General features: G+C 47.9%; 1 protein-coding gene across 8 annotated transcripts in view; it reads right to left on the reverse strand.

The window, feature by feature from the left end:
• The window catches only part of DIPK2B (divergent protein kinase domain 2B), a 48,439-nt gene that overhangs the window by 12,438 nt on the left and 8,108 nt on the right, over positions 1 to 27,893 (reverse strand). For 5 of the 8 annotated variants that reach the window (XR_014835296.1, XR_014835294.1, XR_014835295.1 and 2 more), the window contains exons 2-3: positions 25,883 to 26,150; positions 2,809 to 2,982 (exon numbers count right to left, since the gene is read on the reverse strand). Coding sequence is in view for 2 of the 8 variants with exons in the window: in XM_085007833.1 (XP_084863959.1) it covers positions 2,809 to 2,982; positions 25,883 to 26,150 (442 nt within the window). In the remaining 6 variants the exon portion in view is untranslated. Of the gene's footprint in view, positions 1 to 1,689; positions 3,007 to 25,882; positions 26,151 to 27,893 lie in introns of all 8 variants that reach the window. The other 3 variants (XR_014835292.1, XM_013986078.3, XR_014835297.1) reach the window with 2 other exon arrangements.

Consider the following 27,893-nt stretch of genomic DNA (forward strand, 5'->3'; position numbering starts at 1 on the left):
ACAGCATTGCAAGTTAACTGTACCTCAATTTTAAAAAGAAAGAGAGGAGGGAATCCTGGCCTTTTTTTTTTTTTTTTTTTTTGACTATTGAGGCAGCTCTATCTAGAATGTTTCTTTAAACGATGGGAGAAATGACAGAAGCTATAAATACTTAGCGTGCTTTTTTTTTTTACCCCCTAATTTTCCTTCTTCAAAAAATGAACTCATCCCAAATGAGATCCTGCTGGGTAGCACTGGGACCTCTATCTGGTCACTTCTGATGGAGAAAAAAGAATGCATACATGTATGTGTGACTGGGTCACCTTGCTGTACAGTAGAAAACTGATAGAACACTGTAAACCAGCTATGATGGAAAAAATTGAAATTAACAAAAAAGAAAAAAGAACTCATGCCCTCTTCTGATGATTTTCTGTGGCCCTCTCCATTTCAGCCCACTGACCATGTTCTGAAGACCCTTTCTTATTTGCCCCACCCACCGGGACCTCTCCCACTGTGAGCCCGGGAGGGCGGCCCAGGGCCCCCCAGCGATGTCTAAATGTGTGGCCAAGGAGCCATCCCTAGGTTGGGGGCAGATCCACGCCATGCCCTTCCTGGAAGTGGCCAGGTCGCTGGCCTTGGCTCCTAAAGGAAGGACAATGGGAGGAGAAGGCCTCCGTGGGTGCAGGACAACCAGCGATTCCTCCTCCTGCTCCAGGATTGAAAATGCCAACGTTACTAGGCAGATATTCGCAGAAAGAGCTTGGACCCTGAGGTCAGGCAGCTCTGGGTCTGGATTCCATCACTGACACTGGCTAGGGGACTGCGACCAAGTCCTTCACAGCTCTGAGCTCCACTGACTTTGTCTGCAAAAGGGGTCAATAATAATAGTCCTGTGGGGTTGTCGAGTTGTCGTGAGCATTCAATGAGGTGATGATGTGAAAATGCAGCCCAATTGCTGGTACATAGCAGGTGCTCAAGAAATGAGTTGTTAATTTGTACTCAGCCATGATGCCTTTGGCCAATAATATAAAATTAATACCTTCTATTAAAAGAATATATAATCATCTACTATATAGCATAAATAATCAAAATAAACATAACAATGCCTTAGATCATAATTACAATGTACTGTATTATAAACTATTGGAATAAAATATATTATAAATAATTAGAATAAAATATATTATAGATAATATAATAGATCATAATATGATATAATTAAAATAATATAGTTATATGTCATTAGAATAAAATATATTATAAATTATTAGAATAAATATAAATATATCATAATTATTCTAATATATTAGAAATAATTATACTATAGTTCATAACAGTAATAATTATTCTTTTTTTTTTTTTTTTGTCTTTTGTCTTTTTTTGTTGTTGTTGTTGTTGCTATTTCTTGGGCCGCTCCCGCGGCATATGGAGGTTCCCAGGCTAGGGGTCCAATCGGAGCTGTAGCCACCGGCCTACGCCAGAGCCACAGCAATTCGGGATCCAAGCGCATCTGCAACCCACACCACAGCTCACGGCAACGCCGGATCGTTAACCCACTGAGCAAGGGGCAGGGACCGAACCCGCAATCTCATGGTTCCTAGTCGGATTCGTTAACCACTGCGCCACGACGGGAACTCCCATAACAGTAATAATTATTCTTAACTGCTGTCGCGTGGCTTCTTCCTCCTCCACCTCCTCCTCTATCTGCACCTTCTCTCTCCTTGGCCCCTTCGGTCTCCTCTTTCCCTCTCTCTCCTCTCCCTCCTCCTCTTATTCCTCTTCCTCCTTCGTCTCCTCTCCTTTCTCTTGCTCCCTCCTCCTTTCTCTGATCCACCAACCCACTTCCTAGTTTCCTCTGTGCCCGTTAAATACATGTCCAGACTCTTGGGAATCTGGGAGAAATGGGTGTGCTGGTGTCCGTGCCCCATAAACACCTGTGGACGTGTTAAGGGGCTGTCTCTACCGCTGGACTGGAAGCTGCATGAGGGCAGGTTCCCCGCCTGTCTTGTTGACCAGTGTGTCCTCAAGTTCTAGTGCATCCTTACTCCTTTTGTAGTGGGAGGGGGCCATTGGCTCCCTGATCAAAGAGAAGGAGACGTGCGCGCGCATGCATAGTTCTCTAGTCATGGAGCATAGCCTGTATCCACGAGCGCGGGCACATCTATAGTTGCCTGCCGAAAATGTAGAGTGTACCTGCTAAGGGGGACAAAGAAACTTAGATGTCGCGGGAAAACAAGAGGGGTATATAAGGCGTCCCCTGCGCTGTGTTCGGGGCTCAGCCTCTGGATACTAATCCGTTGAGCCAGTGCCTGGCTGGAATAAACGCTGCTTCCTGGTAAAAAGCTTTGATGTCTGGTTTCTCTGCACAGAAGTCCCACTTACAAGTTGGCCATTTCCTTACTGATGGACATTTCAGTTACTTCCATTTTTCTCTCCTTTCCAAGCGCAGCTGCACAGCACATGAGGGAGTCATTCGTTGGTTATTTCGCCACCTCCCGAGCTTGCTCACATTTTGCCGATCTTTGAGGCACCTGGGCAAAGTTGCCCTCTTTCCCAAAGTCCTTCAGGGCTGCCTCTGGCAGTGACAGTGGCCATTCCCCGCCGGCCCCCTCCCCAGCTCCCACACCTCTTTCCTCTGCCGCGACCACAGCACTTCCCCCCTGCAGAAGCCAACACGTAATTACCAAATGCCACGAAGGTACGAAGGTGGGCTGGTGGCCCCCAGGTGTGCAGGGGAAGGGAGCGAGAGCTCAACCCAGGGCCCGCCCCCTTGGAATCCGACGTGAATCGCCCCCCTGGACGGGTTTTCCGGGGGTCGCTGCTTCGTACCTGTAGGAGGATGGGATGTGCGTTGACAGCCAGCGTGTAGAGGAGACGCAGCTTGTCGCGGTCCGTGAAGTGGTCCATGAAGATGCTGCCGGCGTCAGCCACCTCCGCATAGCGCCGGACCACGCGGTCCAGGAGTCGCTGTGATGGGCAGCGCAAGAGAGGGCTGGGCAGGCCCTGCAGGGGGAAGTGGGAGAGACCCTGTGAGAAGGAAAGGGCGCTGAGTGCTCACAGCGGGCAGGCAGGACCTGCTGGTGGGCCGAGATCCCACTATTGGGGAGCCAAGGGGAGAGATGGGGGTGGGGGGTGGAGAGATCTGAGCAGGCTATGTGGGAGGGGCATAGGGTGGGATGGGGTGGGATGCGGTGGGAGGGGGAGGCCAGGGGGCGCCCAGGAGAAGGGACTGAGCCGTCCATCCTGGGGTCAGCGTAGGAAAGCACTGGACAGGCAGCACGCCCCCAGCAGTCAGTTGGCGCTTTGGGCCCCTTCCCTCCCACCCGACCCGCCGCGTGTCTCCACCGCATTCTGCAGCTGGGGAATTGGAAGCTTGCAGAGTGTAGATCACCAGCGGAAGATTCAGGATTTGAACCTGTTATGAACTGCGTTTTTGCCCTCCAACCCCCCAGTTCAAATGTTGAAACTCTGAGCTCCAAAGGTGAGGGCGTTAGGAGGCGGAGCTTTGGGGAGGTAATGGGGTCCTGGGCGTGGAGCCCTCGTGAATGGAATTAGCGTCCTTGTAAGAAGAGGCATGAATGAGAGAGCTTGCTTCCTCTCTCTTCTCCATCCATGCGGAGACCAGGAGGAGACCGCTGGCTGCGAACCAGGAAGAAAGCCTTGACCAGGAACCAACGGGGCTGGCACCTTGATCTTGGACTTCCCAGCCTCCAGAACTGTGAAAAACAGACTTCAGTTTTTAACCCACCCAGTCCACGGATTTCTGTGACGGCAGCTGGAGCTGACTAAGGCAGAACCCTATCTGACAAGATTCTAATAGATTCTTCTATCCATGCTTTGTCCCCTGCAATAGGTCCTGCCCCTCCCTCCCCGATCCCTGTAAGCTCCCCGGGTGGAGCCCAGAGATGATTCCAAGCTATGGGAACATCTCGTTGCTTCCGATAGTCTTTTCCTACACAGCCTGAAATTCGGGTATTAGAGAGAATTATTGTTGGGGCAGCGGTGGTGGAAGGAAAGTAATTTCGTCTTCTCTTTTCTAAGAGCCAACTTTTTTTTTGGCTGTGCCCATGGCTTGCAGAAGTTTCCAGGCCAGGGATCGAACCCACGCCGTAGCAATGACAATGCCGGAGTTTTAACCCGCTGTACCACCAGGGAACTCCCTTAAAAGCCGACTTTGAAATGAAAGCACCTGTGGGAGAGGAAGGACTCTACTTGGCTGCGACGACAATAATAGGTCATAATTATTGAGTGCTTATTATACAACAGGGGCTGTTCTAAGCCCCTCACAGGTAGTGTGTTCTTTCATTTCCTTGCCCAGGAGCATAATGAGGTAGGTACAATTATTGCTCCTATTTTAAAGATGGCAATACTGAGATTTACAGAGACTGAATTGCTCCAGGTCACACATACTGACTCTTTGAACTCAGGCAACATACCAGGTCATTGGTAAGTAGATGGAGCCAATCAAGACCTGCATCCTTATCTTTTTTGGTTGTTTTTTGGCTGCCCCATGGCACATGGGGTTCCGGGCCAGGGATCAGATCCGAGCTGCAGTTGTGACCTATGTGCAGCTGAGGCAATGCCAGATCCTTTTAACCCACTCGGCTGGGCAGGGATTGAAGTGCATCCTAGTGCACTGAAGAGACACCACCGATGCTGTGGTGCCACAGCAGGAACTCCTACGGTCCTTATCTTTACTGGGGTTGTAACCCTGCAGTTGGGTGAGCTCAGGGCACTCATTCTTTCACCCACCAGTGTTTGCAGAGCCTCTACCAAGGACCAGGTTGAATTCTAGGCACTGCGGATGCAATAGGGGACCACAACAGGGCCTGCCCTTTCAGGCCTGTCAGGTGGAGGACAGTCTAGGCTAGGGGTTGAATCAGGGGTTGAGTGCCCGGCCATTCGGATGCAGTACAGGGAGAGCTGTGACTAGTGTTTGATCCAGCAACGCAGGATCCGAGCCTCTTCTGTGACCTACGACACAGCTCACGGCCACGCCAGATCCTTAACCCACTGAGCGAGGCCAGGGATAGAACCCGCAACCTCATGGTTCCTAGTCGGATTCATTAACCACTGAGCCACGATGGGAACTCCCCATTGTTCTGATTTTAAAAGAAATCAGAACATTTTTGTGGGCTCCACAAAGGCTTCTTGGGAGACAGGGAAGTCTACACGGAGGCCTGAAGCAAGGGTAGAGTGAGGTTGCCAAGTGGGTGGGAGGGCATCTGTGCAAAAACCTTAATGACTTTGGAGTTCCCTTGTGGTGCAGTGAGTTAAGGATCTGGCATGGTCACTGCAGCGACTTGGCTCACTGCTGTGGCGTGGGTTCGATCCCTGGCCTGGGAACTTTTGCATGCCATGGGTGCAGCCAAAAGCGAAACAAAAGAACAATAACAAGAAACCTTAGTGATGCATATGGCTGCCCAGAATAAAGATTCCCTTCTCAGCTCCCTTTGCAGCTAGGTGTGGTAACATGACGAGGTACTGGTCAATGAAATATAAGTAGAAATTTCTGAGAAAGATCCTTAAAGGGAGCGGGTGTACATCCTTTTTCACTCCGTCTTCCTTCCTGACTGGAATGTGGAAGTGATGGCTGTGCCTGGGCAGCCATTTTGGACCAGGACATGCTAAGGATTGTGGAGCAGAAAAATGGAAGTAGCCTGGATCCCTGACACTTACAGAGCCACTCGATCAGCCCCAGGCAGCTATGTATCAGCTTCTGTTATGTAAAAGTGAAGTACATTTTGATCTTGTTTAAGCCATGGTTACTGGGATTTCTTGTCACATGCAGCTGAACTTAGTCCTAAATGCCACAGAAGGAGTGAATGGAGGCAGGAAGGTCAGTTAAGAAGATGCAATGGTTCAGGAGTTCCTGTCGTGGTGCAGCGGGAACGAATCCGACTAGGAACCACGAGGTTGGGGTTCGATCCCTGGCCTCGCTCAGTGGGTTAAGGATCTGGCGTTGCCATAAGCTGTGGTATAGGTCGCAGATGCGGCTCGGATCCCGCATTGCTGTGGCTGTGGCGTAGGCTGGCAGCTGTAGCTCTGATTCAACCCCTAGCCTAGACTGGGAACCTCCATATGCCATGGGTGCGGCCCTAAAAAGCAAAAATAAAATAAAGAAGGAGAAGACGATGCAATGGTTCAGATGTGGGAGATAAGAGAATGAAAACTCTAAAGATGTTTGTAGGTAGTAGAATCTACAAGTCTTGGTGATCAGCTGAATGGGGGAGGGGGAGCCAAGGGAAAGAGAGGAGCCGGAGCTGGTACATAACATAAGGGTGGACACCAGAGGTATCATTTGCAAGGGTGATCTTAAAGTGCGCTCAAGGTTCCTTAAAAAACTAAACGTAAAACTACCATATAATCCAGCCATCCCACTCCTGGGCATATAGCCAGAGAAAACTACAATTAAAAATGATACATGCACTCCAACGTTCATTGCAGCACTGTTTATAATAGCCAAGACATGGAAGCAACCTCAATGTCTGTCGACAGAGGAATGGATAAAGAAGATGTGGTCCATATATACAGTGGAATACTATTCAGCCATAAAAAAGATGAAATAATACCATTTGCAGAAACATGGATGGACCTAGAGATCGCTTATATGTGGAATCTAATAAAAATGATACAAAAGAACTTATTTAAAAAACAGAAACAAACTCACAGATTTCAAACCCCACCTTATGGTTACCAGAGGCGAAACTGTTGGGGGAAGGGAAGAATTGGGAGGGTGGGAATAACATATTCACACTAGTGTATAAAGTAGATGATTAGGAGCTCCTGTCGTGGCTCAGTGGTTAAGGAATCCGACTAGGAACCATGAGGTTGTGGGTTTGATCCCCGTCCTTGCTCAGTGGGTTAAGGATCTGGCGTTGCCGTGAGCTGTGGTGTAGGTCGAAGACGTGGCTTGGATCCCGTGTTGCTGTGGCTGTGGTGTAGGCCGGTGGCTATAGCTCCGATTCGACCCCTAGCCTGGGAATCTTCATATGCCGTGGGAGCGGCCCTAGAAAACACACACACACACAAAGTAGATGATTAACGAGAACCTACTGTAGAGCACAGGGAAATCTACCTGATAGTTTGTAATAGCCTATGTGGGAAAAGAGAATGGATGTATTTATGTGTATGACTGAATCACTTTATTGTACACCTGAAACTAATACAACATTGTAAATCACCTATATTCCAATAAAATAAAATTTAAAAATGCATGTTCACCAGATAGGGACTCCCAGACATTGAAAAACTTATGGTCTCCAGAGTTGGGGGGTGGGGGATGAGCTTGGGCTGTGGGATGGAAATCCTGTGAAATTGAATTGTGATGATCATTATACAACTACAGATGTGATCAATTCATTGGAGTAGTTAAAAAAAATAAAAATAAAAATAAAAACAAAAAAGCATGTTCACAAACTCTTTGACAGCCCTCGCATCAAGGGCGGAGTCTACTTCCCCTCCCCTGGAGTATGCACAGGCTTTGGTGACTCATTTCTAGTGACTGAAATGCTTATGGGAAGGCTGCTGTAAGAGGGCTGAGCCTCAGCTATAAAAGGAGATACGGCTTCTACTTGGCTCGCTCTTGTTCCCAGCCACCATGCTGTAAAGAAGCCCAGGCCACATGAAAAGAAGTCACGATGGCTCACCCTCACCCAGCTGAGTCCCTGTTTTACAGCGGCTTCAACTTGCTGGCCATGTGACTGAGCCATTTCCAAGAGGGCTCCTCCAAGCGCAGTATTGAACCACACCAGCTGATGCCACACGCAGGTTGGTGAGCCTTCCTTACAGAGCCCCGCCCAAACTGAATATGCATGAGTAAAGTTGACAACTATTGTTGTTTTTAAACCTCTAAGTTTTGAGGGGGTTTGTTACACAAATGTGTATATATATATATATATATATATATATATATATATATATTTTTTTTTTTTTTTTTTTAAGGAGGTTCCCAGGCTAGGGGTCAAATTGGAGCTGCAGCGGCCAGCCTACACCACACTCACAGCAATGCAGGATCTGAGCCATGTCTGCAAACTACACCACAGCTCACGGCAACGCCGGATCCTTCACCTGCTGAGAAAGGCCAGGGATCGAACTTGCATCCTCACAGATCGTTAGTCAGGTTCGTTATCACTGAGCCACAATGGGAACTCCCTCCGTCTATTTCTGTTTGGTATGCGCTGGCCAAGTGCAAGGCCACGGTGTTATTGGCCGATGGCAAACAGACTCGGGAAACCAAACATTGCCAATAAAATAAAGATTGATTTCAAAACCAAATACATACTTTTGGGGGATTTCTCATTGCTTTGGCATTTCTACATCACTACTCCTTTCCGTACACAGGGGCCGCAGCACCAACTCATCATCTCCCGATGAAATGCCAGAGGAAAATCAAAACCAGGCCTTGTGTTGCCCCCTCCCCTTCTCATGCCATTTCCTCAGCCTTGCACTTCCTGCCAGCTGCCACCCCTAGGGAACCAGCCAGCCAGGCAAGGTTGGCGTGGCGCTTGTGCCCGGGCTTTTGTTCGGCTGCACTGTCACGAACCTGGGGTGTCCACGCTGCGTGGTACTGACAGTGAGGGTCACGCTTGTCCACCACGATCCTTGACAGTCCGTAAAACAGTCAGTGAAATGTAATGAGTGTGTCATGGTGATGGTGCGTTTTACGTGTCAACATGGTTAGGCTATGGTGCCCACTTTTTCAATCAAACGCTAGGTGTTGCTGGGACGATGTTGGGTAGGGGTGGTTAACACGGGCAGACCGCTGACTTCTAGTAAAGGAGATGATGTTGGATAATGTGGGTGCGCCTGACCCAAGAGGCTGAAAGGCCTTAACGAGCAAAACTAAAGTGTCCCCGAGAAAGCAGAAATTCCACCCGTGGACCGTAATGTCAGGTCCTGCACAAGCCTCCTCCTGGCTTGTCCTATGGATTTTGGAACTTGCCAGGCCCTCAATCTCATAAGCCAATTCCTTGAAATAAATCTGTTTTGACATCTGCTTATATATATATATATATAATGATATTTAATTACATATAATACATATTATACTACATATAATTATTATACTATTAATAATATTATAGTATTGTATATTATGTAGTATAATATATATTTATATTAATTTACACTCTATTAATATTGGTCACCAAATTATCAGTATTGTGTATTTTATATTATTATATTTATCTTCATCCAACATACATATCGCATTTACATAACGTATACCAACACATATCATACACTGGTGCCAAGGGAAAAGCACTCGCTCTTGGCGGAAACGACAGTGACTTTGACGGAAATCTAGATTTCCTTTCACTTTTGAAGCTTCCAGTGAAATCTGAGTACACAGGAAGGAACTTCCCCAAGGAGTCGTTTGACCTTTGGTTGGCTTTTATCCACATCCTCACGTGTGTTTGCTCAGAAAACATCCCCAGCCATCGACAGTGCCCTTGTATAAGGGTTCTTACCAGAACGGAAGCATAAATGGTAAATTGTCTAGACAAATGCTTTTGTGTCTCCGATGCAGGTACTTAAAAAGTTAACAGAGCTATGCTTGTTGTTCCTGCCTAGAAGCTAGAGATAAGCGTGTCCAAGAGAGCAGGAAGGGGGTTTCCTTAGAGCGGACCACACTTTAGAAGTTAAGTGGATCTTCCATAATCTTGCCAGAATTGCCTTAGCCCTTCTCAGGTTCCATGCCATGGGTGAGATCTGCCCTGCCTGAAGGTCCCGTTGGAAGTGGAAGAGGGCAGCAGGGCTGATACGGACGCCTCTGCAGTGACCACTGTTTGGAAATATGGTTGGCATGACCCACTTGGGGAAAGGAGGGTGACGCTTGCCAGAAGTGCTAAGGGTCAGGCCACATGGCAAGCCTTTTTCACAGACATAATCTAGGCAGACACAGGGTCTTAAAGCCTTTAGTTCTCTTTGCTCTGTGATGCTGCTGGAAGTTTAAAGTGATTGATTTTTAAAAAGCGTCAACAATTTGTGGAAAATGCGGTGACCTTAATTCTGGCAGCTGGTGCTAGCCAATGTGAATGGGAGGCTGCATTATTAAGGGATCTAGTAAAATTCTCCCATTTTCCAGATGAGAATACTGAGGCACAGACCAGGAAAGGGAGGTGCCTTGTTAGGGATCCTGTTGTTTATTGGAGCATATTATCCTCAAGCTCTTTTCCCATATTAATCATCCCACTTGGTTCTGGATGACTTTCGGCCATTTCCCCAAAGCACATTCTACTCAAAAGGCAAAGATTTATGAAGCAACTTGTGTCCATCAACACAGAGGAATGGATAAAGAAGCTGTGGTATATACATATAATGGAATCCTACTCAGCTATAAAAAGAGAATGAAATGTTGCCATTTGCAGCAACACGGATGGACTTGGAGGGCACTATGCTAAGTGAAATAAGTCAGAGAGAAAAGGACAAAATACTGGACATTTTATCACTTACATGTGGAATCTAAAAAATACAACAAATTAATGAATATAACAAAAAAGAAAGATTCACAGATATAGAGAAAAAAACTAGTGGTTACCAGTGGGGAGGGGCAAGGGGGAGGGACAGTATAGAGGCAGGGGATTAAGAGGTACGAACCATTAGGTATAAAATAAACTACAAGGATAGCTTGTACAACTTGGGGAATGTAGCCAATATTTGATAATAATAACTATAAATGGAATATAATCTTTACCAATTACGAGTCACTCTATTGTACCCCTGAAACTTACATAATAGTCTACGTCAGCTCTACTTCAATAAAAAATGATAGAAAAAAGGAAGGTAAAGGTTTACCACCACTGAATACACTTGTTCTGCTGGAAATAAATGTGTAGAAGAAAGACACTAGCTGTTTTTAAAAAGAAAATCTAAGACAAGAAGTGAGGACGCCCCCCCCCCCTTTTTTTTTTTGCTATTTCTTTGGGCCGCTCCCGCGGCATATGGAAGTTCCCAGGCCAGGGATCGAATTGGAGCTGTAGCCACCGGCCTATGCCAGAGCCACAGCAACGCGGGATCTGAGCTGCATCTGCGACCTACACCACAGCTCACGGCAACGCCGGATCGTTAACCCACTGAGCAAGGGCAGGGACCGAACCCGCAACCTCATGGTTCCTAGTCGGATTCGTTAACCACGCGCCACGACGGGAACTCCCAGAGGATGCCTTTTAAGATCAGAAGTCAGCAATCCGCGGTCACACCGCTAACTGAAGGCACAGTTTGATCCGAGAAAGCAACTTTCTTTCCAAGGATATAGACAACCGACTAACGAAGAGAATTGATTTTCATTTCTCAGATAGAATTTGTTCGTTTGTTCTAAGGTTTTAAGGAACATAAAAATAAGGAAAATAAAATGACGTTTGGAGAGTTCTCCTTGTGGTGCACCAGAAACGAATCCGGCTAGGATCCATGAGGATGTGGGTTCGATCCCTGGCCTCGCTCAGTGGGTTAAGGACCCAAGTTGCCGTGACCTGTGGTGTAGGTCGCAGACAGGGTTTGGATCCTGTGTTGCTGTGGCTGTGGCATAGGCCGGCAGCTGTAGCTCCGATTTGACCCCTAGCCTGGGAACTAGGGGTCCCAGGTGTGGCCCTAAAAAGCAAGAAAAAAATATGTATATATTATGGTTGTGAATTATGGCATACATCTAAAGACAGCAGATGTGCTGACACTAGTCACTTAATTCCCTCCTTACCCTATTTTTTTCTTTTCTTTGGTCTTTTTGCCATTTCTGGGACCGCTCCCGCGGCATATGGAGATTCCCAGGCTAGGGGTCTAATGGGAGCTGTAGCCACCGCCCTATGCCAGAGCCACAGCAACACAGGATCCGAGCTGCGTCTGCAGCCTACACCACAGCTCACGGCAACACCGGATCATTAACCCACTGAGCAAGAGCAGGGATTGAACCCGCAACCTCATGGTTCCCAGTCAGATTCGTTAACCACTGAGCCACGACGTGAACTCCCCATCCTTACTCTTTTTAAGGGCCGCCACCATCTCCTCTGTAGATGGATCAGAACACAGACGGCGCCCACGCCGTCTATAGAGAAGAGTTAGCCCGTGTACATTGCTTTTATTTTGGCTGCACCCATGGCATGTAAGTTACCAGGCTGGAGACTGAACCCGTGCCACAGCAGTGACCCGAGCCACAGCAGTGACAATGCCAGATCCTGAACCAGCTGAGCCACCAGGGAACTCCGTACATTTTTTGTTTGTTTGCTTGTTTTTATTTGTTTTTGGTTTCTTTTTAGCCCATGTACTTTCTGCCATGCACCAAGAGGACAGAGGTTTCCAAAGTTAGTCATCCTGGGCATGCTCATTGTGAGATGCTCAAACATTAGGGAACTGTACAGTGTGAATATAAAAAAAAAAAAGCTCACATCGCTGCCCCCAGAGGCCACCCTTGTTCTATGTGAGGATATATGAATAACGCACATATAGAGACACCAGAAAAAAAAAAGATCGGGAGTTACTTTTTCGCTTAAGCAGGTTGCCTGTGGCCAGCTCAACTGGGAAGGAGGGAAATCTTGAATAAATGAGTTTTTACTTTTAGCGAATTTACTGTTATCGAGCGTTCCTGGCACCCAGGGAGAAGAGAAAATTCTAGTGCTAGGAAACCTGTGAGTTGACTTTCTGATTGCATACCTCAACACTTTTCACATGACTTAGCTGTTAAATATGCTTGCGAAGCAGGGTGTAGGCTAATTATGTATCATCGTGAATCAAATGTGTCATAATTAGAACAATGATGACTCAATAAGCGTATCAGTTGCGGATAATTAAGCCAAAAGTTACGGAACGTTTCTTCAAGCTGCATTGTATTCAAAACCATGAAAAATCCTGTTTGGCTTATGTTATTAAGAAAAAGAGCTCAAGGTTCTTATCCTACTTTAGGAGGTGGATTTCCCTATTAATTAATTAATTAATGTCTCTTTAGGGCTGCACCTGCGGCATATGGAAGTTCCCACACCAGGGGTCGAATTGGAGCTGCCACAGCCACAGCAATGCGGGATCTGAGCCTTGCCTGCCACCTACACCACAGCTCAATGCAACACTGGATCCTTAAGCCACTAGCAAGGCCAGGGATCCAACCCGCATCCTCATGGATCCTAGTTGGGTTTGTTACTTGCTGAGCCACAAGGGGAACTCCTTTTTATTTTATTTTGTTTTGTTTTATTTATTTTGGCTGTGCCCATGGCATTCGTAAGATCCCAGGCCAGAGATCGAACCTGCACCATAGCAGAGACCTGAGCCACAGCAGTGACAACTGCTGGATCCTAAGGATTTGTTACTTGCTGAGCTACCAGGGAACTCCAATTCCCCCTCTTTTATTAAAGTTCTTTCTGGTTGTTCTTTTTTTCATCCGAAAGCCAAACTCGATGTAAGTTTTCTTGTTTGTCATCTTTTCATTCTACAAGTGCCGGCCACCACAGTGATTATTTTGGAGAAACCATTTGGATGATTTTAAAAGTTCAGACTTCCAAAAATACCCTCATAAATTTCCGTCTTTTATGTGACTTTATAACACAGCTCATCTCAGCTGCTGTTCCTGCTAGTAGAGGAGGGAGGAGATCTTGTAGAATAGCTGGGCCCCAAATTGTTTCCATTTTGCTTTGAAATCCGTAACATACGGTCAACTTAGGCCCCTTCCCCCATTAGGAAGCTTCCCTCTGCTAACCAGTTGCCTAGGCTGATCAATTCGGGGTCCCTGCAACTCAGTCACTGATGGAAAGTTAGTCACAAAGGGTGGATGGGAAGTCAGCCAAGAATGGGTCCAGAATTTGGAATTTGCCTTGGATCATCTCAGAGTGGATAACATACTCAGGAGGGTTGAAGACATGTTAAAACAACATTAAATCAAAAACGAAACAGGAGTTCCCATCGTGGCACAGCGGAAACGAATCCGACTAGGAACCAGGAGGTTGCGGGTTTGATCCCTGGCCTCGCTCAGTGGGTTAAGGATCTGGTGTTGCTGGGAGCTGCAGTGTAGGTTGCAGATGTGGCTCTTGGATATCTGGCGTGGCTGTGGCTGTGGCGTAGGCCCACAGTTGTGGCTCTGATTCAACCCCTAGCCTGGGAACTTCCCTATGCTGCAGGTGCGGCCGTAAACTAAAACAAACAAAAACCAAAAAAAACCCCAAACTCACTGTGCTTTACACACTGTCAAGTGCTTTGTAAATACAATGTAGTGTCAGCTCCAAGGGTCACTGGGGTCAATGGTAATATGCCTCCTCCCCAAATGCCATGAGAAGTTGGATCTCAGGAGGAAATAAGGTTGCCTTTGGAGGGTCAAACAAATGGACTCCACACTGTAACTGTGATTGACCCGGGACTGTCTCTCCATTTGGAGAAAAACAGTTGGGAGAGAAGGGTTGGGGAGGGAGCGTTACCATCTCGCACCCTGGTTGGAGTGGCCCAGTAGACAGAAGGGATTGGTGGGATGGGGCACTCAGACAGGAGTTGGCCTTGAGGTCTGGGGAAGAGGATGCCCAGCCGGTGGCCTCCAGCAGCGCCGCCCACGGGCAGGTGGCCAGGCCAGCGAGGGTCACTTGGTTGACCCCGTTTCAGATCAGCATCTGCCTACCAGGCTTCTGACTACAAGCCGTCTTCCCCTGACGATCCCTACTTGGTGGTGGAGCCAGGATTTGAACCCAGGCCTGTCTGAGTCCCAGGCCAGACTGTACTGCTTTCTTGCATGGAAACTCAGCTCTTTGTTGGGCTTTTTCTCTCTGGTACTTGCAGGTGGTCTGGGCCGGGAATGCAGGATGTGGATCCTAGGGGGTCCTCCTTTTACCAGGAACCCCAAGCATCATCGGCAGGCCCATGGCAGCTGTGTTTCGGGGACCTACTTTGGCCACGCCACCTCCCTGACCTCACTCCCTTGCCCATCCACCCTGCCTACCACCTTGGGTCCTGTTGGCAGAAAGATCACTTCAAATCACTTTTCATTAGAAAAGCAAATTCTCACACCAACATCAAATGCTATCACTGACATGTGGAATCTAAAAAAAAGGACACAACGAACTTCTTCGCAGAACAGATCCTGACACACAGCCTTTGAAAGACGTATGGTTTCCAAATGAGAGAGGTTAGGGGGTGGGGGAGTGGGGATGCACTGAGGGTTTGGGATGGAAACGCTGTAAAGTTTGGGTGTGATGATTGCTGTACACCTATAAAGGTAATAAAATTCATTAAGTAATTTAAAAAAAAAGATTTAAAAAACAGAAATGCAAATCTCAGACCTGCTGAGTCAGAGGCTCTGGGGCTGGGACCCGGCAAGGTGAGTGTTAACCAGCCCTCCAGGGGATTCTGATGCGCGCCCAAGGGTGAGAATAAAATTTAGCCCCCACCCACCTTGTCCCAGTCCTACCGTTGCAACATTTATCTGCAGCTCTTGACACATGCCATAGCTATGGGTTATTTATTTATTTATTTATTTATTTATTGTCTTTTTAGGGCCACGCCTGCAGCATATGGAAGTTCCCAGGCTTAGGGTCGAATCAGAGCTGCAGCTGGGGGCCTACGCCACAGCCACAGCCATGCCACATCCTTAACCCACTGAGCGAGGCCAGGGGTTGAACCCTCGTCCTCGTGGACACTAGTTGGGTTTATGACTGCTGAGGCATGATGGGAACTCCCATGTTTTAAAGTTTTATTGAGGTACACTTGATTTACAGGGCTGCGATGATGTCTGCTGTACAAGAAAGCGCCTGGGTGATCTGAATTCTCACTTTCACGGCTTTGCCCAGCACGCTCTTTTATTCTCTGGAGGACCTGCTCTGGTCGGGGCAAGCTCCCCTGGCCTCCTGTGCCCCTCGCTGTCAAACCTTTGGCAGCCAGACTGTCACTTGATGGCTGTCAAGGCCCCTTCTTCCACGAGGGAGTCAACATCTTGGATGACCCTGCTGGTGGAAGTGGTAACTAGCTTTTTCCTCCTCCTGGAGCCTGTCTCTTTCTTCCTACCTCATCCTCCATCCTCGTGCATTCCAGGGCCCTGGAGGCTCTGCCACTGAAGCATTTGTGGGCTGCTCCAAGATTTTTCACTGTGGCAGATGAAATAATCATTGTGGCAGGCAGTTCAGCTGCGAGCTGAGACAGGCAGGGCAGCTGACAGAGAGTAAAACACATTTCATGGCCTGTCATTTTGATTCAGGTATGGCAAGGCTGGTCATAATTCTCCACTGGGCCATTTCATTTTATAGGCTGCTGGGTTGTTTTTTTTTTTCTTTCTCTCTTTCTTTCTTTTTAAATCAAAAGCTAGGAAGCCAAGTGCTTCTGACAACTCATTTGTGTGTGAAAAATTGCAGAAATTTTCATAGAAGCTCAGTGGCTTTTGCTGTGCAAAGGTCCTGTGGTCCAGGAAGCTTAGAAAGAGTTCCGATTGTTAGGAAAACCTTCAAACCAGCCTTGAGTTTGCTTGGGCGGAGGGACTGCCAGGTTTCTTTTTATCCCTATTCCCTCTGTTGAGGTTGTACCATCTGTATCAGTCAAGGTTCAATCAGAGAAGCATAATCACTAGTGTTTTATTATTATTAATTATTATTATTATTATTTTAAATAGTTATTTCCCTTTTTTTAAAACAGGATTTGAACTTATATAATTGCCAGCTGACATAGATAAGAATGTTTGCAGCAGCTTTCATTTAAATTAGCCCAAACTAAATACGACCCAAATGTTTATCAGTGGTGGAATGAATACACTGTGACATCGTCATCCAATGGAATAGTCTACTGCAATGAAAAAAACCCGAACTATTGATTCATGCACCGACATGGATACATACCATGACAACGTGTTGAGTAGGTACCGTGTAATTCCATTTAAGTGAAGTTCAAAACCAAGTAAAAGTAATTACGGTGACTTAGGTCGGAATAGTGGTTACCACCGGGGAGAGCGTGGGGTGATCAGCTGTTCCAGTTTGCCTGGGACTGAGGGGTTTCCCAGGGTGTGTTACTTTCAGATGGTTGGTCACCCTTGAGGGAGCCTTTTTAGGGAGGGGACAGGAAAGAGCCTTCCGAGAGGTGGGAGATGTACGGCATCTTGATGTGGACGGTGGTTGTATGAATGAACACACGTCAAAATTTAGCTGTACATGTAAGATTTGTGCATTTAAGAAACTAAAGACCTTTGCATAGAGCTGTGGGGAGAATTTTGGTGGATAACAAAACAAAGGCCCAATTTTCACTCTTTTTTTTTTTTTTCATGGCTGCACCCACGGCATATGGAAGTTTCCAGGTTAGGGGTCGAATCAGAGCTTCAGTGACCAGCCTACACCGCAGCCACAGCAACGCAGGATCTGGACTGCATCTGTGACCTTATGCCACAACTTGTGGCAACGCCAGATCCTTAACCCAGAGATCAAACTTGAATCCTCATGGATACTAGGTGGGTTCTTAGCCACAACGGAACTTCCTTTTTATTATTGTTAATGTCTGATTTTTTTCTGTTTTGTCTTTTTGCCTTTTCTAGGGCCGCTCCCGAGGCACATGGAGGTTCCCAGGCTAGGGGTCAAATCAGAGCTGCACCCGCCGGCCTACACCAGAGCCACAGCAATGTGGGATCCGAGCCGTGTCTGCAACCTACGCCACAGCTCACGGCAATGCCGGATCCTTAACCCACTGAGCAAGGCCAGGGATTGAACCTGCAACCTCATGGTTCCTAGTCAGATTTGTTAACCACTGCGCCATGATGGGAACTGCAGATTTTTTAAAAAAGTTTTTTTAAATTAAAGTATACTTGATTTACAATGTTGTGTCAATTTGTTTCATTTTTAATCAGAGAAAATAATCTTTGGTATTTCTACTTTTTTTTTTTTTGTCTTTTTCTGGGGCTGCACCCACGGCACATGGAGGTTCCCAGGCTAGGGGTCTAATCAGAGCTGTAGCCGCCGGCCTACACCACAGCCACAGCCACACAGGATCAGAGCCTCATCTGTGACCTACACCACAGCTCATGGCAACACCGGATCACCAACCCACTGAGCGAGGCCAGGGATTGAACCCGCAACCTCATGCTTCCTAGTCAGATTCGTTAACCACTGCGCCATGATGGGAACTCCTGGTATTTCTACTTTTCAAAATGTATCAAATGTTTTTTGTGGCCTAATGAACAGTTTTTAGAAGGTAGCCAATATATCGATTATTTCCATCATTGATTTTTTTTCAAGTGAATATCTGTACAGATATATTTGTTATCTGTACAGGACTCTGAGCCGAGTCACGTTACAGCAAGAGCATCTGTTCCAGAGTCCATCACAACAGGACACAAAGAAAGGAAAGATATCAAAGAAAGAAGAAAAGATGGCTTGATTCCTTTAGGAAGGAGCTTGATGGGCTAAGATCTAATTTGAGGGAAAGCCGAGTGCCATGAAAACTGTTCTGGATGGTCCATCTTGGCGAAAGTCTAGGCTTCAGTAATGCCTTGGCTGGGGGCTGCTTCTCTTCTGCATTTGCAACTCATTGGGAAGGAACCACTGGCAACTCATGTCATGGAGACTCTCCCTGAGTCATCCATCTCTGGCCTCCTTTTTCTTTCCCAGCTTGGCTTTGTCAAGGCTGGTGAAACCTTTCACTGTCTCCTTTTCACTCATGAGATCCATCAAGAATAATTTAGGAGGGCGTTCCCTTCGTGGCTCAGCGGCTAACGAACCCAAGTAGGACCCATGAGGATCGGGTTCGATCCCTGGCTTTTCTCAGTGGGTTAAGGAGCAGCGTTGCCCTGAGCTGTGGTGTAGGTCGCATCCACGGCTCGGATCCGTGTTACGGTAACTGTGGTGTAGCCCAGCGGCTGAGCTCCAATTCGACCCCTAAGCCTGGGAACCTCCATATGCCACAGGTGTGGCAGAAAAAGAAAAAAAAAAAAAAAGGAATTTTTTAGGAGTCATCTTAGAGGATACGGTGGGTGATCTGAGTTCCTTTTCTATGAGCCTATGATACACTGGAGACCTGGAGGTTAATAAGTCAATCACCGTCCCATTCCAAATAATCCCTTTGCCACAAATGCTGAGGTGACGAAATCTTGGGAGTTTTAACCCTAAACAAATCCCATGATTCAAAGTCTTGGTTCTTTCAGCTCTCAACAAGGATGTGATTGAAAGGAGAAAGTGGACTCGTGAGGGCTCGCGTCCATGCCATACAATCTCTCCAGCTGGCTCCTGAAACTCCCATGGGCAACAAAAGAGAAGCACCATCGGGGAGGGGAGGCTCTCACGACATCGCGGTCACAATATGCCTCGGAAGGGGCTCTGCTTCCTGAAGACCATCCAGCCAGAGGGTGTGTACTGATGTCCTGACAATATTGCCCTGTGTGTGGGCACTTTTAGTTGCTTAAATTTCCTTTCCCACTAATAGTCATTTCATCTTTTGGGGGTTTTCTTTGGCCGCGTCCTCGGCATGTGGAAGTTCCCAGGCCAGGGATCGAACTCTTGCTACAGCAGTGATCCGAGCTGCAGCAGTGATCTTGCACTCCCTAGACCACCAGGGAACTCCTCATTTCATCTTTCATTCCAATGTTAGGTAAGTGTGAAAATGGTACAGCTGCCAATCAGCTGCTTTCCTTTCCGCATCAATATAGCCATGTTATTTTTAAAAACATGACCGCAATTTTTTTTGGAAGGGTCCTTGACCTGGTAGTTTGTGAAGGATTAAAATATTTATAGTCTGGAAACTAATGATTCCAATATAAAATTTCCATCTTCATTCAAACAGTTTATTTAAAATTTTTATTTTTTTTTTTTGTTAGGGCCGCACTTGCGGCATATGGAGGTTCCCAGGCTAGGGGTCGAATCACAGCTGCAGCTGCTGGCCTACGCCACAGCCACAGCAACATCAGATCCGAGCCACTTCTGTGACCTACACCAGAGCTCACAGCAACACCAGATCCTTAACCCACTGAGCGAGGCCAGGGATTGAACCTGTACCGTCATGGCTACTAGTCGGGTTCTTTACCACTGAGCCATAGTGGGAACTCCTCATTTTATCATAGCCTGTCTTGTATAGAACCAGTCAAATATGGTCTTTCTTCCCCATGGGAGTGCCGTCTCGCAGAGTGCAGGGACCTTGTCTTCATGCCCTTATACCTTCCTAGGATCTAGCATATGTCCTGCAAATACCCCTTAAATATTTTTGAATTACATTTAAATGAAAGTGAATTTTATTTGTTTAGCAGTTACCTCTAAACCTACAATCTGATTAAATGGTTAGCGTCATTTCATTTCCCTTATGTATTTATGTAAAAAAGATAATTGAGGCGTTCCCGTCCTGGCGCAGCGGGAACGAATCCGACTGGGAACCATGAGGTTGCGAGTTTGATCCCTGGCCTTGCTCAGTGGGTTGAGGATCTGGCGTTGCCGTGAGCTGTGGTGTAGTTCACAGCTGAGGCTTGGATCTGGTGTGGCTGTGGCGTAGGCCAGGAGCTGTAGCTCCAATTAGAGCCTGAGCCTGGGAACCTCCATATACCACACATGTGGCCCTAAAAAAAAAAAATAATAATAATAACAATAATAATAATAATAATAACTGAAACCGAGGAAGTTATATTGCCAGCCATCCTTGTTTAAAGCTGCCTGAACACTCTGTACCACCATCTAGAGGGGAAAAGGCTCCAGGGCCATCCAGCCGGTTCCCATTTGAGGAAGAAACAGGGTCTGGGTATTGAACAATGTCAGAATCAACTGGCAGCTGAGGGTGATGGGAGGGGGACACGATGGTCATCTCTTGGCGCTTGGCACAACAGTGCAGGAAGCCTTCTTGGTGGTTTTTCCGAGCAAGTCCATCAAGATAAACCCTGGGTGCTGTTCTTGGCCGTGGTTCTATTTGTGGACTAGGAATTTAGGCAGTGGGATATTCCCACGAGAACAATGCAGCTTTGGGAGGAGGAAAGTCAAGGTTTTATTAGCATAAGTGCCACACACACACACACACACACACACACTCTGCACTGTTTCACCCTCTTGCTGATGCCTGGTCCGGTCCTGCCTCCTTGCAGTGTATTGCCTGTGGCTCAAGAGTGCCCTTAATATTAAGCCCCACTTGACCCTGCAGGAGGGGAGCCACGGTCTCGCTCGCTGCGCCTCTGATGGTGATCCCTGGGGGCTTTTCATCCCAGTTGACTTTCTTTATTCAGAAGCAGGACTTGACAGTCAAGGTTCCGGGGCCTCTGCACCAGTCAGCTCCCTCCTGCCTTCAATTTTCTTTTATTTGTTTCTCCGCCATGCCCTGCCTTGCTAGTCCTCTGAGCCGACCTGCGAGTTTCCTGTGGCCCCCTCTGCAGCCTCCAAACACACGTCCTCGGCCCATCCGCACTCAAATACACACACTTGAGGGCCCTGGCCTAGATCCCTGTGGGAAAGTGGCTCTCGAGGCAATCAGAGAAGGCCCACTTAAGCCACGCGCCGAGAGGACCCCTGGAGCTGGCCCAGCGGGTAGGCTCAGTTGGCCTCAGGCCATTCGGTATGAGTTGAAGGATGAGGCAAGTCCTGGCACTGTCCATCCAACCATCTCTCTCCGCGTGGCTTCTGAAACCCCCACATCGAAAGACAAAGACCGTAATTTTCAAATCAGAAATGAGGACTTCATGTCTGACGGGTTATCAGAAAAAATAGGGCAGAGCTATTTGGCAAGATCTGGAGTGAAGAGCCACTCAGAAATAATAGAGTTCACAGACTCACAGACCTGGAGAACAGACTTGTGGTTGCCAAGGGGGAGGTGGGGAGGGAATGGGATGGACGGGGAGTCCGGGGTTGGGAGATGCAAACTGTTCCATTTAGAGTGGAGACGCAATGAGGTCCTGCTGGACAGCACAGGAACTATGTCCAATCTGTTGGGATAGACCAGGACGGAAGGTACTATAAGAAAAGGAATATATATGTATGTATGACTGGGTCTCGTTGCTGTTCCACAGACATTGACACAATACTGTAAATCACCTACATTTTAATAATAATTAAAAGGAATAGATTTCACCCCATAGTCCAGCTGAGATCATGGCAGACTGCTCGCTTGGAGCACCATGGAGAAGGATTCTGGGGGTACATCTGGGTTTAGTGGGGGGAGTAACGCACGGATGTATTAGGAAGGTTTGAGATAGTCATGGGATGAGCCAGAGGGAGCACTGCAATCTTGGCTTTAGACACAAATGGTTTCTTGGAGGGCAACCAGTGAAATGCTATTAGCTGTCAACATCCTGGAGTGAATTAAATTATTAGTTATTATTAATTAATTAGCTATTGCCAGTCGTCTCTCAGGACGCTAAGGGAATGGAATCACAGGATTGGTGAAGTTGTTTTTTTTTTTATGGCTTATTCCTCCTTTTTTTAAAATCCAGGTAAAATTTACATCACATAAAATTCGCCATCTGAATTATACATATTCACATTCAAGTTTTTGTTTGAACATGTCTTCATCTCTTTTTTGTTTGTTTGTTTGTTTTGTCTTTTTGCCTTTCCTGGGGCCATATGGAGGTTCCCAGACTAGGGGTCTAATCAGAGCTACAGCTGCCGGCCTACACCACAGCCACAGCAATGCGAGATCCGAGCCGGGTCTTCGACCTACACCACAGCTCACGGCAACGCCGGATCGTCAACCCACTGAGCAAGGCCGGGGATCGAACACGCAACCTCATGGTTCCTAGTTGGACTCGTTAACCACTGCGCCACGACGGGAATTCCAGTCTTCATCTCTCTTAATTGGATAGGTGAGGTTTTTTTTTCTCCCCACCTTTGGCGATAATGGATCCATTTGAAAGGGTTTAATTGGTGGGTTTTGCTAAGACGAAAAGAGTAGGAGTGTAAGTGCTGCCTGGCTGAGGTCTGGGAGGGAAAGGGTGCAGAGGTGGGGTCCTAAGGGCGACAGGTCTCTGAAAGGAGGACAGGAGAGGGATGGCAAGGACCTTGAGCTTGGTGGATGTGGATGAAAGATGAATGGGTGTGTCCAGAATGGACAAAATGGCTGCTGATATTTTCCTGGACTTTATAAGGAAAGGAACATTCTCTGGTGGAAAGGAAAAGAAAGGCTACAAGAGGGGCCCTTCAAAAAAAAAAAAAAAGAAAAGAAAAAGAAAGAAAAGAAGGCAAATGGTATGGCTTTGACTGTCTTAACAGGATGCTATTAATCAATGCTTTTTTTAGCAGAAAGAAGGAAAGCTGGCTTAACTGTATGTTAATGCAGGATGACACATTTGGTAGAGCGAGTTTGAGCACAACAAACTGAAGAAAGGCATCCGTGTATTACAACGATGCTCTGAATTTCTATGATGATGGACTTTTCGAAAGCATCTTCCTCTCGATAAGCTCACTAGGCTGAAGGAATCGGGTAAAGCCGGCACTACTGGTTGCCTTGTAACAAACAGGAAATCAAGGCACCCAGCGCGGTGCCTGGTGAGAGCAGACATGCCATGAGGATTGCTTCAATAAGCGAAGCCCAGACACATCCAATCAAAGAATGTCGGAACGGGGAGGGCCTTTGAGATCGTCCAGATGCTTCCCCACCACCACCACCCCCAACACAGTTCTGGAGGCAGAGGGTCAGGGCGGAGTGGGGAAGTCCCTAGACTTCAAGGTAAGGTCCACTCCTCAGCGAGGGAAAGCCCCAAGCCAATCGCCTGTCCTTTGTCCCTGAACAGGTTGTCATCACAACATCCCCTGCAACAGACACTTTGTGGTGTCATGTGTTCTTGTCTGTCCACACCATTGGGCCGCATTATCTTGGAGGGCGGAGCTTGTGCCTGATTCATCTTCGTGGGATGCAGTGACCAGGAACCAGAAGCGCTCTGCTCTTCCTGGGTCTCTGCTCCTTCGTGTTCTGCCACAGGTTGGAGTGGCAGAGCCAGGACTCGGCCGCTGCTTCCAGGCCCCAGGGATCTTGTGCCACAATGTCTATACTCATCAAGGTAGGTGACATTAGATGTACCTGGCAGGTTGCTTTGGATGTTGTAGGCCCCGTGGGATAATCCCCACCGTATTAGGGAAATGAGGGAAAGAGGGAGTTTCTTGAGTTCAAAGCCCAAGGCCAGTCGAGCTACTTTCTGAGAAATCTCAAGTGCGCCTTGGGCACCAGGAAGTTCTGTCCTTTGGTACATTGTCCAGGTCCCAGGTGGAGGTGGTCTGGGGCCAGTGCCTTGGGAACACCGTGTCCTTCTGTGTGGGACGTCTCTGCAATGGTGGCAGAAGAGGTGATGGGGTCTTTCAAGGGGTTCTGAAACAATTCCTTGCGTATCTTGTTTTGCTCTTCCCGAGGACTTCATGCCTATTTGAGGCAAATCAGAGGTCTCATAAGGTCCTTCCCATGCCTCGGGACTAGTTGTGGCCAGCGGGAGAGAGGCACAAGGGCATGACACCTAGGGTGTGTGCCATGGTGTGGGCTTTGACATCTGACTTCTGGCCCCTGGTTCTGTCCATTGGTGAGCAGCCTCCGTAGGGTTCTTCCCACCCGAGCCTCCACTTCCTGTCACCCACACCAAGTCCAAGACCCTTAGGCTGGGTCCTGCCACCACTTCCCCATCCTGGGAACAGCTTGATCTCCTCTGGCTCATTTCCTCTCCACTCCAGGTCAGTGAGCTTTATGACGTGCAGAGTATAAAAAGACCCCATTGCAAAGCTCAAGGTCAGAGGATGGCTGGGTTTCCAGCAGCTTGGTTACTCTTGATTTCAAAGCAGTTTCTGCACAACCTTAGAGCAAATCCACATGGTCTTGCCATGTGGTTGAGACATCCAGGGACAAGTGATTCTCTTCTGTTCTCTCTGTCACTTGTCTTGAAGAGGCCAGGGGGGAAGGTCTGTTAGCGCTCCGAAGTCACCCAGGCAGCCTTATTTGCCCACGTGAAGGGGCTGGTGGCCTGGGGACCTAGAGAAACCACATGGGGATTGAGGTGAGCCTCTTCTTTCCCACCTTTGCTGAACATGAGTGGATCCCCAATCCTCTGAGATGGCATCTTCTGCCCCAAGGGAGGTGGAGGGAACTGACCGTGACGGTTGGGGTGAAAACCAAATGACACCAGCGATGATAACGCAGGAGGGGACCAGTGCAGGATAGGATGGCACCAGCAGCATGCTGGAGTTTTGAAGGCAGCCTTCTCCTGGGAGTTGTGGGGGGGCACTCTCAGATGGGAGGAGGGAGCTGCTTTCGCAGGGAGGGAAGTTTGGGTCTTCTTTACGGTGGGAGATCAAAGAGGAAGCTGGTTTTCAAGGTGGGATCTCAGGATCATGAAACAGGGCGCTTCTAAGAGCAGTCACAGTTGAGGGGGTGGCCAAGTCCCCACCCCGCCCCCATCCCTGGAGAATGTTGTAGATGAGCTAAGCCCCGTTGGGGGAAAGACTGCTGAGGGGCATCCATCAGATCTTCAGACCAGAGGTGGCAGCTGGGAACTGTTTCCCAAATAGTCGCTGAGGGTCATATCGGAGAGAATGGAGAATGACAAAGGGAGGGGTCCCTAGGACTAAACCTGTTTATTTCTTTTAATTATTTTTTTTTCTTTTTAGGGTTGCACCTATGGCATATGGAGGTTCCCAGGCTAGGGGTCAAATCAGAGCTGCAGCTGCCAGCCTACCCCACAGCCATGGTAACACCAGATCCAAGCCACGTCTGCAACCTATACCACAGTCACGGCACCGCAGGATCCAAGCCGCATCTGCGACCTACATCACAGCTGGGCAACCCCAGATCCTCAACCCCCTGAGCGGGGCCAGGGATGGACGTCACATCCTCACGGATACTAGTCGGGTTCCTTACAGCCGAGCCACAACGGGAACTCCTGACTAAACCTGTTTAGTTCCTGTCTTGTCACAAGCCACTCTGTTTCATGACATTGTTTTGTTCCACTTTAGACAGACTACAACTCCTTTTCTTCAGCTCAGAGGTGAGCTGTGAAAGGCTTCTGCACCCCGCCTCCCCCTACGGCCAGTGCACTCACCTGCACCAGCTCTGGTGTGAGACGCTTGGCCTGCAGCCATTTCTGGAACCTCCCTGTTTTCCGCAGGACGCGCTCAATGCTGCAGGTCTTTGGGGCAGCTGCGGAGGCACAGATTCTCCTGTCTGAGATCTCGCTTTGGTTTTTGCTGATCAGCCTCGAGATCTCCACCGGGCGCCAGGTTTTGGCATCATCGGAGTAATTGGCAGGGTAAGACAGCACGTCGTCCCCAGGAGGCAGTCGGAGGTGTGAGGCCGGCCAGTTGTCAAACCTGGAAGAAGAGCCCTTTTACGATCAGCCTGGGAAGCTGGGGAGAGGGAGCAAGCACTAAGCAGCCACCCGTCACACTGCCAGAGCCAGCGGAGCCCGGGGACAGGGAGTCAGGGGACAAGATCTGGCCTCTTTCTTCTCCTTAGATCGGGGTGCCCCACGCTCTTCATGTGAAGATAGCAGCCTATGCGTGCACGTGCCTTTGAGGCTCTTCATACCCCATCCCCACTTTATAGATGTGGAAACGGAGGCTTACAGAGCTCAATTGCCCTGCCCAAGGTCAGACAATGCGTTGCTAAGCAGGGGCACAAACCCAGAGCTGTCTGTCAGCAAAACCCAGGATCTTTCCTCCTTCCCGGCACGGGTCCTAGCAACCACCCAGGCTCTGAACAACGGCTGGGTCTTGAAACCACCGTCCTTTTTTCTTCTTTAGGCAAAACAAACTTTTTTTTTTTTTTTGGTCTTTTTAGGGCCTCACCCGAGACATATGGAGGTTCCAAGCCTAGGGGTCGAATCCGAGCCGTAGCCACCGGCCTACGCCAGAGCCACAGCAACGCAGGATCCGAGCCACATCTGTGACCCACACCACAGCTCACGGCAACGCCGGATCCCCAAGCCACTGAGCGAGGCCAGGGATTGAACCCACAACCTCATGGTTCCTAGTTGGATTTGTTAACCACTGCGCCACGACGGGAACTCCCAAGGCAAAATAAACTTTTAACTTTAAAAACCTCCAAAGGTGATTTAGATGGTCCTCAAATGGGAAGAACTACTTGTTTAGACAATCTGAAAATGAGAGATGAGTAATGGATGAAGAGACGCTGGCTTTGTTTACATCCAGTGAACTGTTTTAACATAACTGGTCTACAACTGGGAGATGATGAGGCAAATTCGGAGCTAAACAACATCGAACGACAGCCAGGAGAAAAGCGTGTAGACCTTATTTTATGAAAATACAGACAAGTGAACAAAGAGCATTAGAGACATTGTGTATATTAACCGTAAGTCTGTAAAGATAAAATGCATGGATGCGGAGCCAAGGAGAACATCCAAATTATTCTAAATTATGGGATTTTTTTTTTTGGTCTACAAGGTTGCTAAGTCTGTAGTTAAGATTTAACTAGCTATAAAATAGTTGTTTTTTATACAAGTGTAGTTGATTTACAATGTTGTGTTAGTTTCAAATGTTCAGCAAAGTGATATACATAGATTCTTTTTTCAGATTCTTTTCCCATATAGGTTAATACAAGACTTCCCTGTGCTATACCGTAGGTCTTTGTCACTTCTCTATTATATATATAGTAATGTGTCTATGTTAATCCCCAACTCCTAATTTAGCCCTCTCTCTCCACTCCCCTTTGGTAATCATAAGTTTGTTTTCTATATCTGGTACCCACAACTTTTTGTTTTTGCTTTTTGGCCCATGGACGTTCCCAGGCTAGGGGGTGGAATCGGAGCTGTAGCCGCTGGCCTACACCACAGCCACAGCAACGCGGGATCCGAGCCGCGTCTGTAACCTACACCACAGCTCACGGCAACGCCGGATCCTTAATGCACTGAGCAAGGCCAGGGACTGAACCCACAACCTCATGGTTCCTAGTCAGATTCGATAACCACTGCGCCATGACGGGAACTCCAGTTCACACTTCTTAGAGCAGTTCACCATGCTCTTCCTAAGCCTATATCCAGCCGCTCCCCTTAGAAGCTTACTTTGGTCTCACCAAAGCACTGACCATCCTTGGCT

The sequence above is a fragment of the Sus scrofa genome, chromosome X, assembly GCF_054392235.1.
Source record: "Sus scrofa isolate SSC_HxYL_T2T_F1_AM1 chromosome X, Sscrofa_HxYL_maternal_Yorkshire_Landrace_v2.0, whole genome shotgun sequence".
In the NCBI taxonomy this organism is placed as follows: Eukaryota; Metazoa; Chordata; class Mammalia; order Artiodactyla; family Suidae; genus Sus; species Sus scrofa.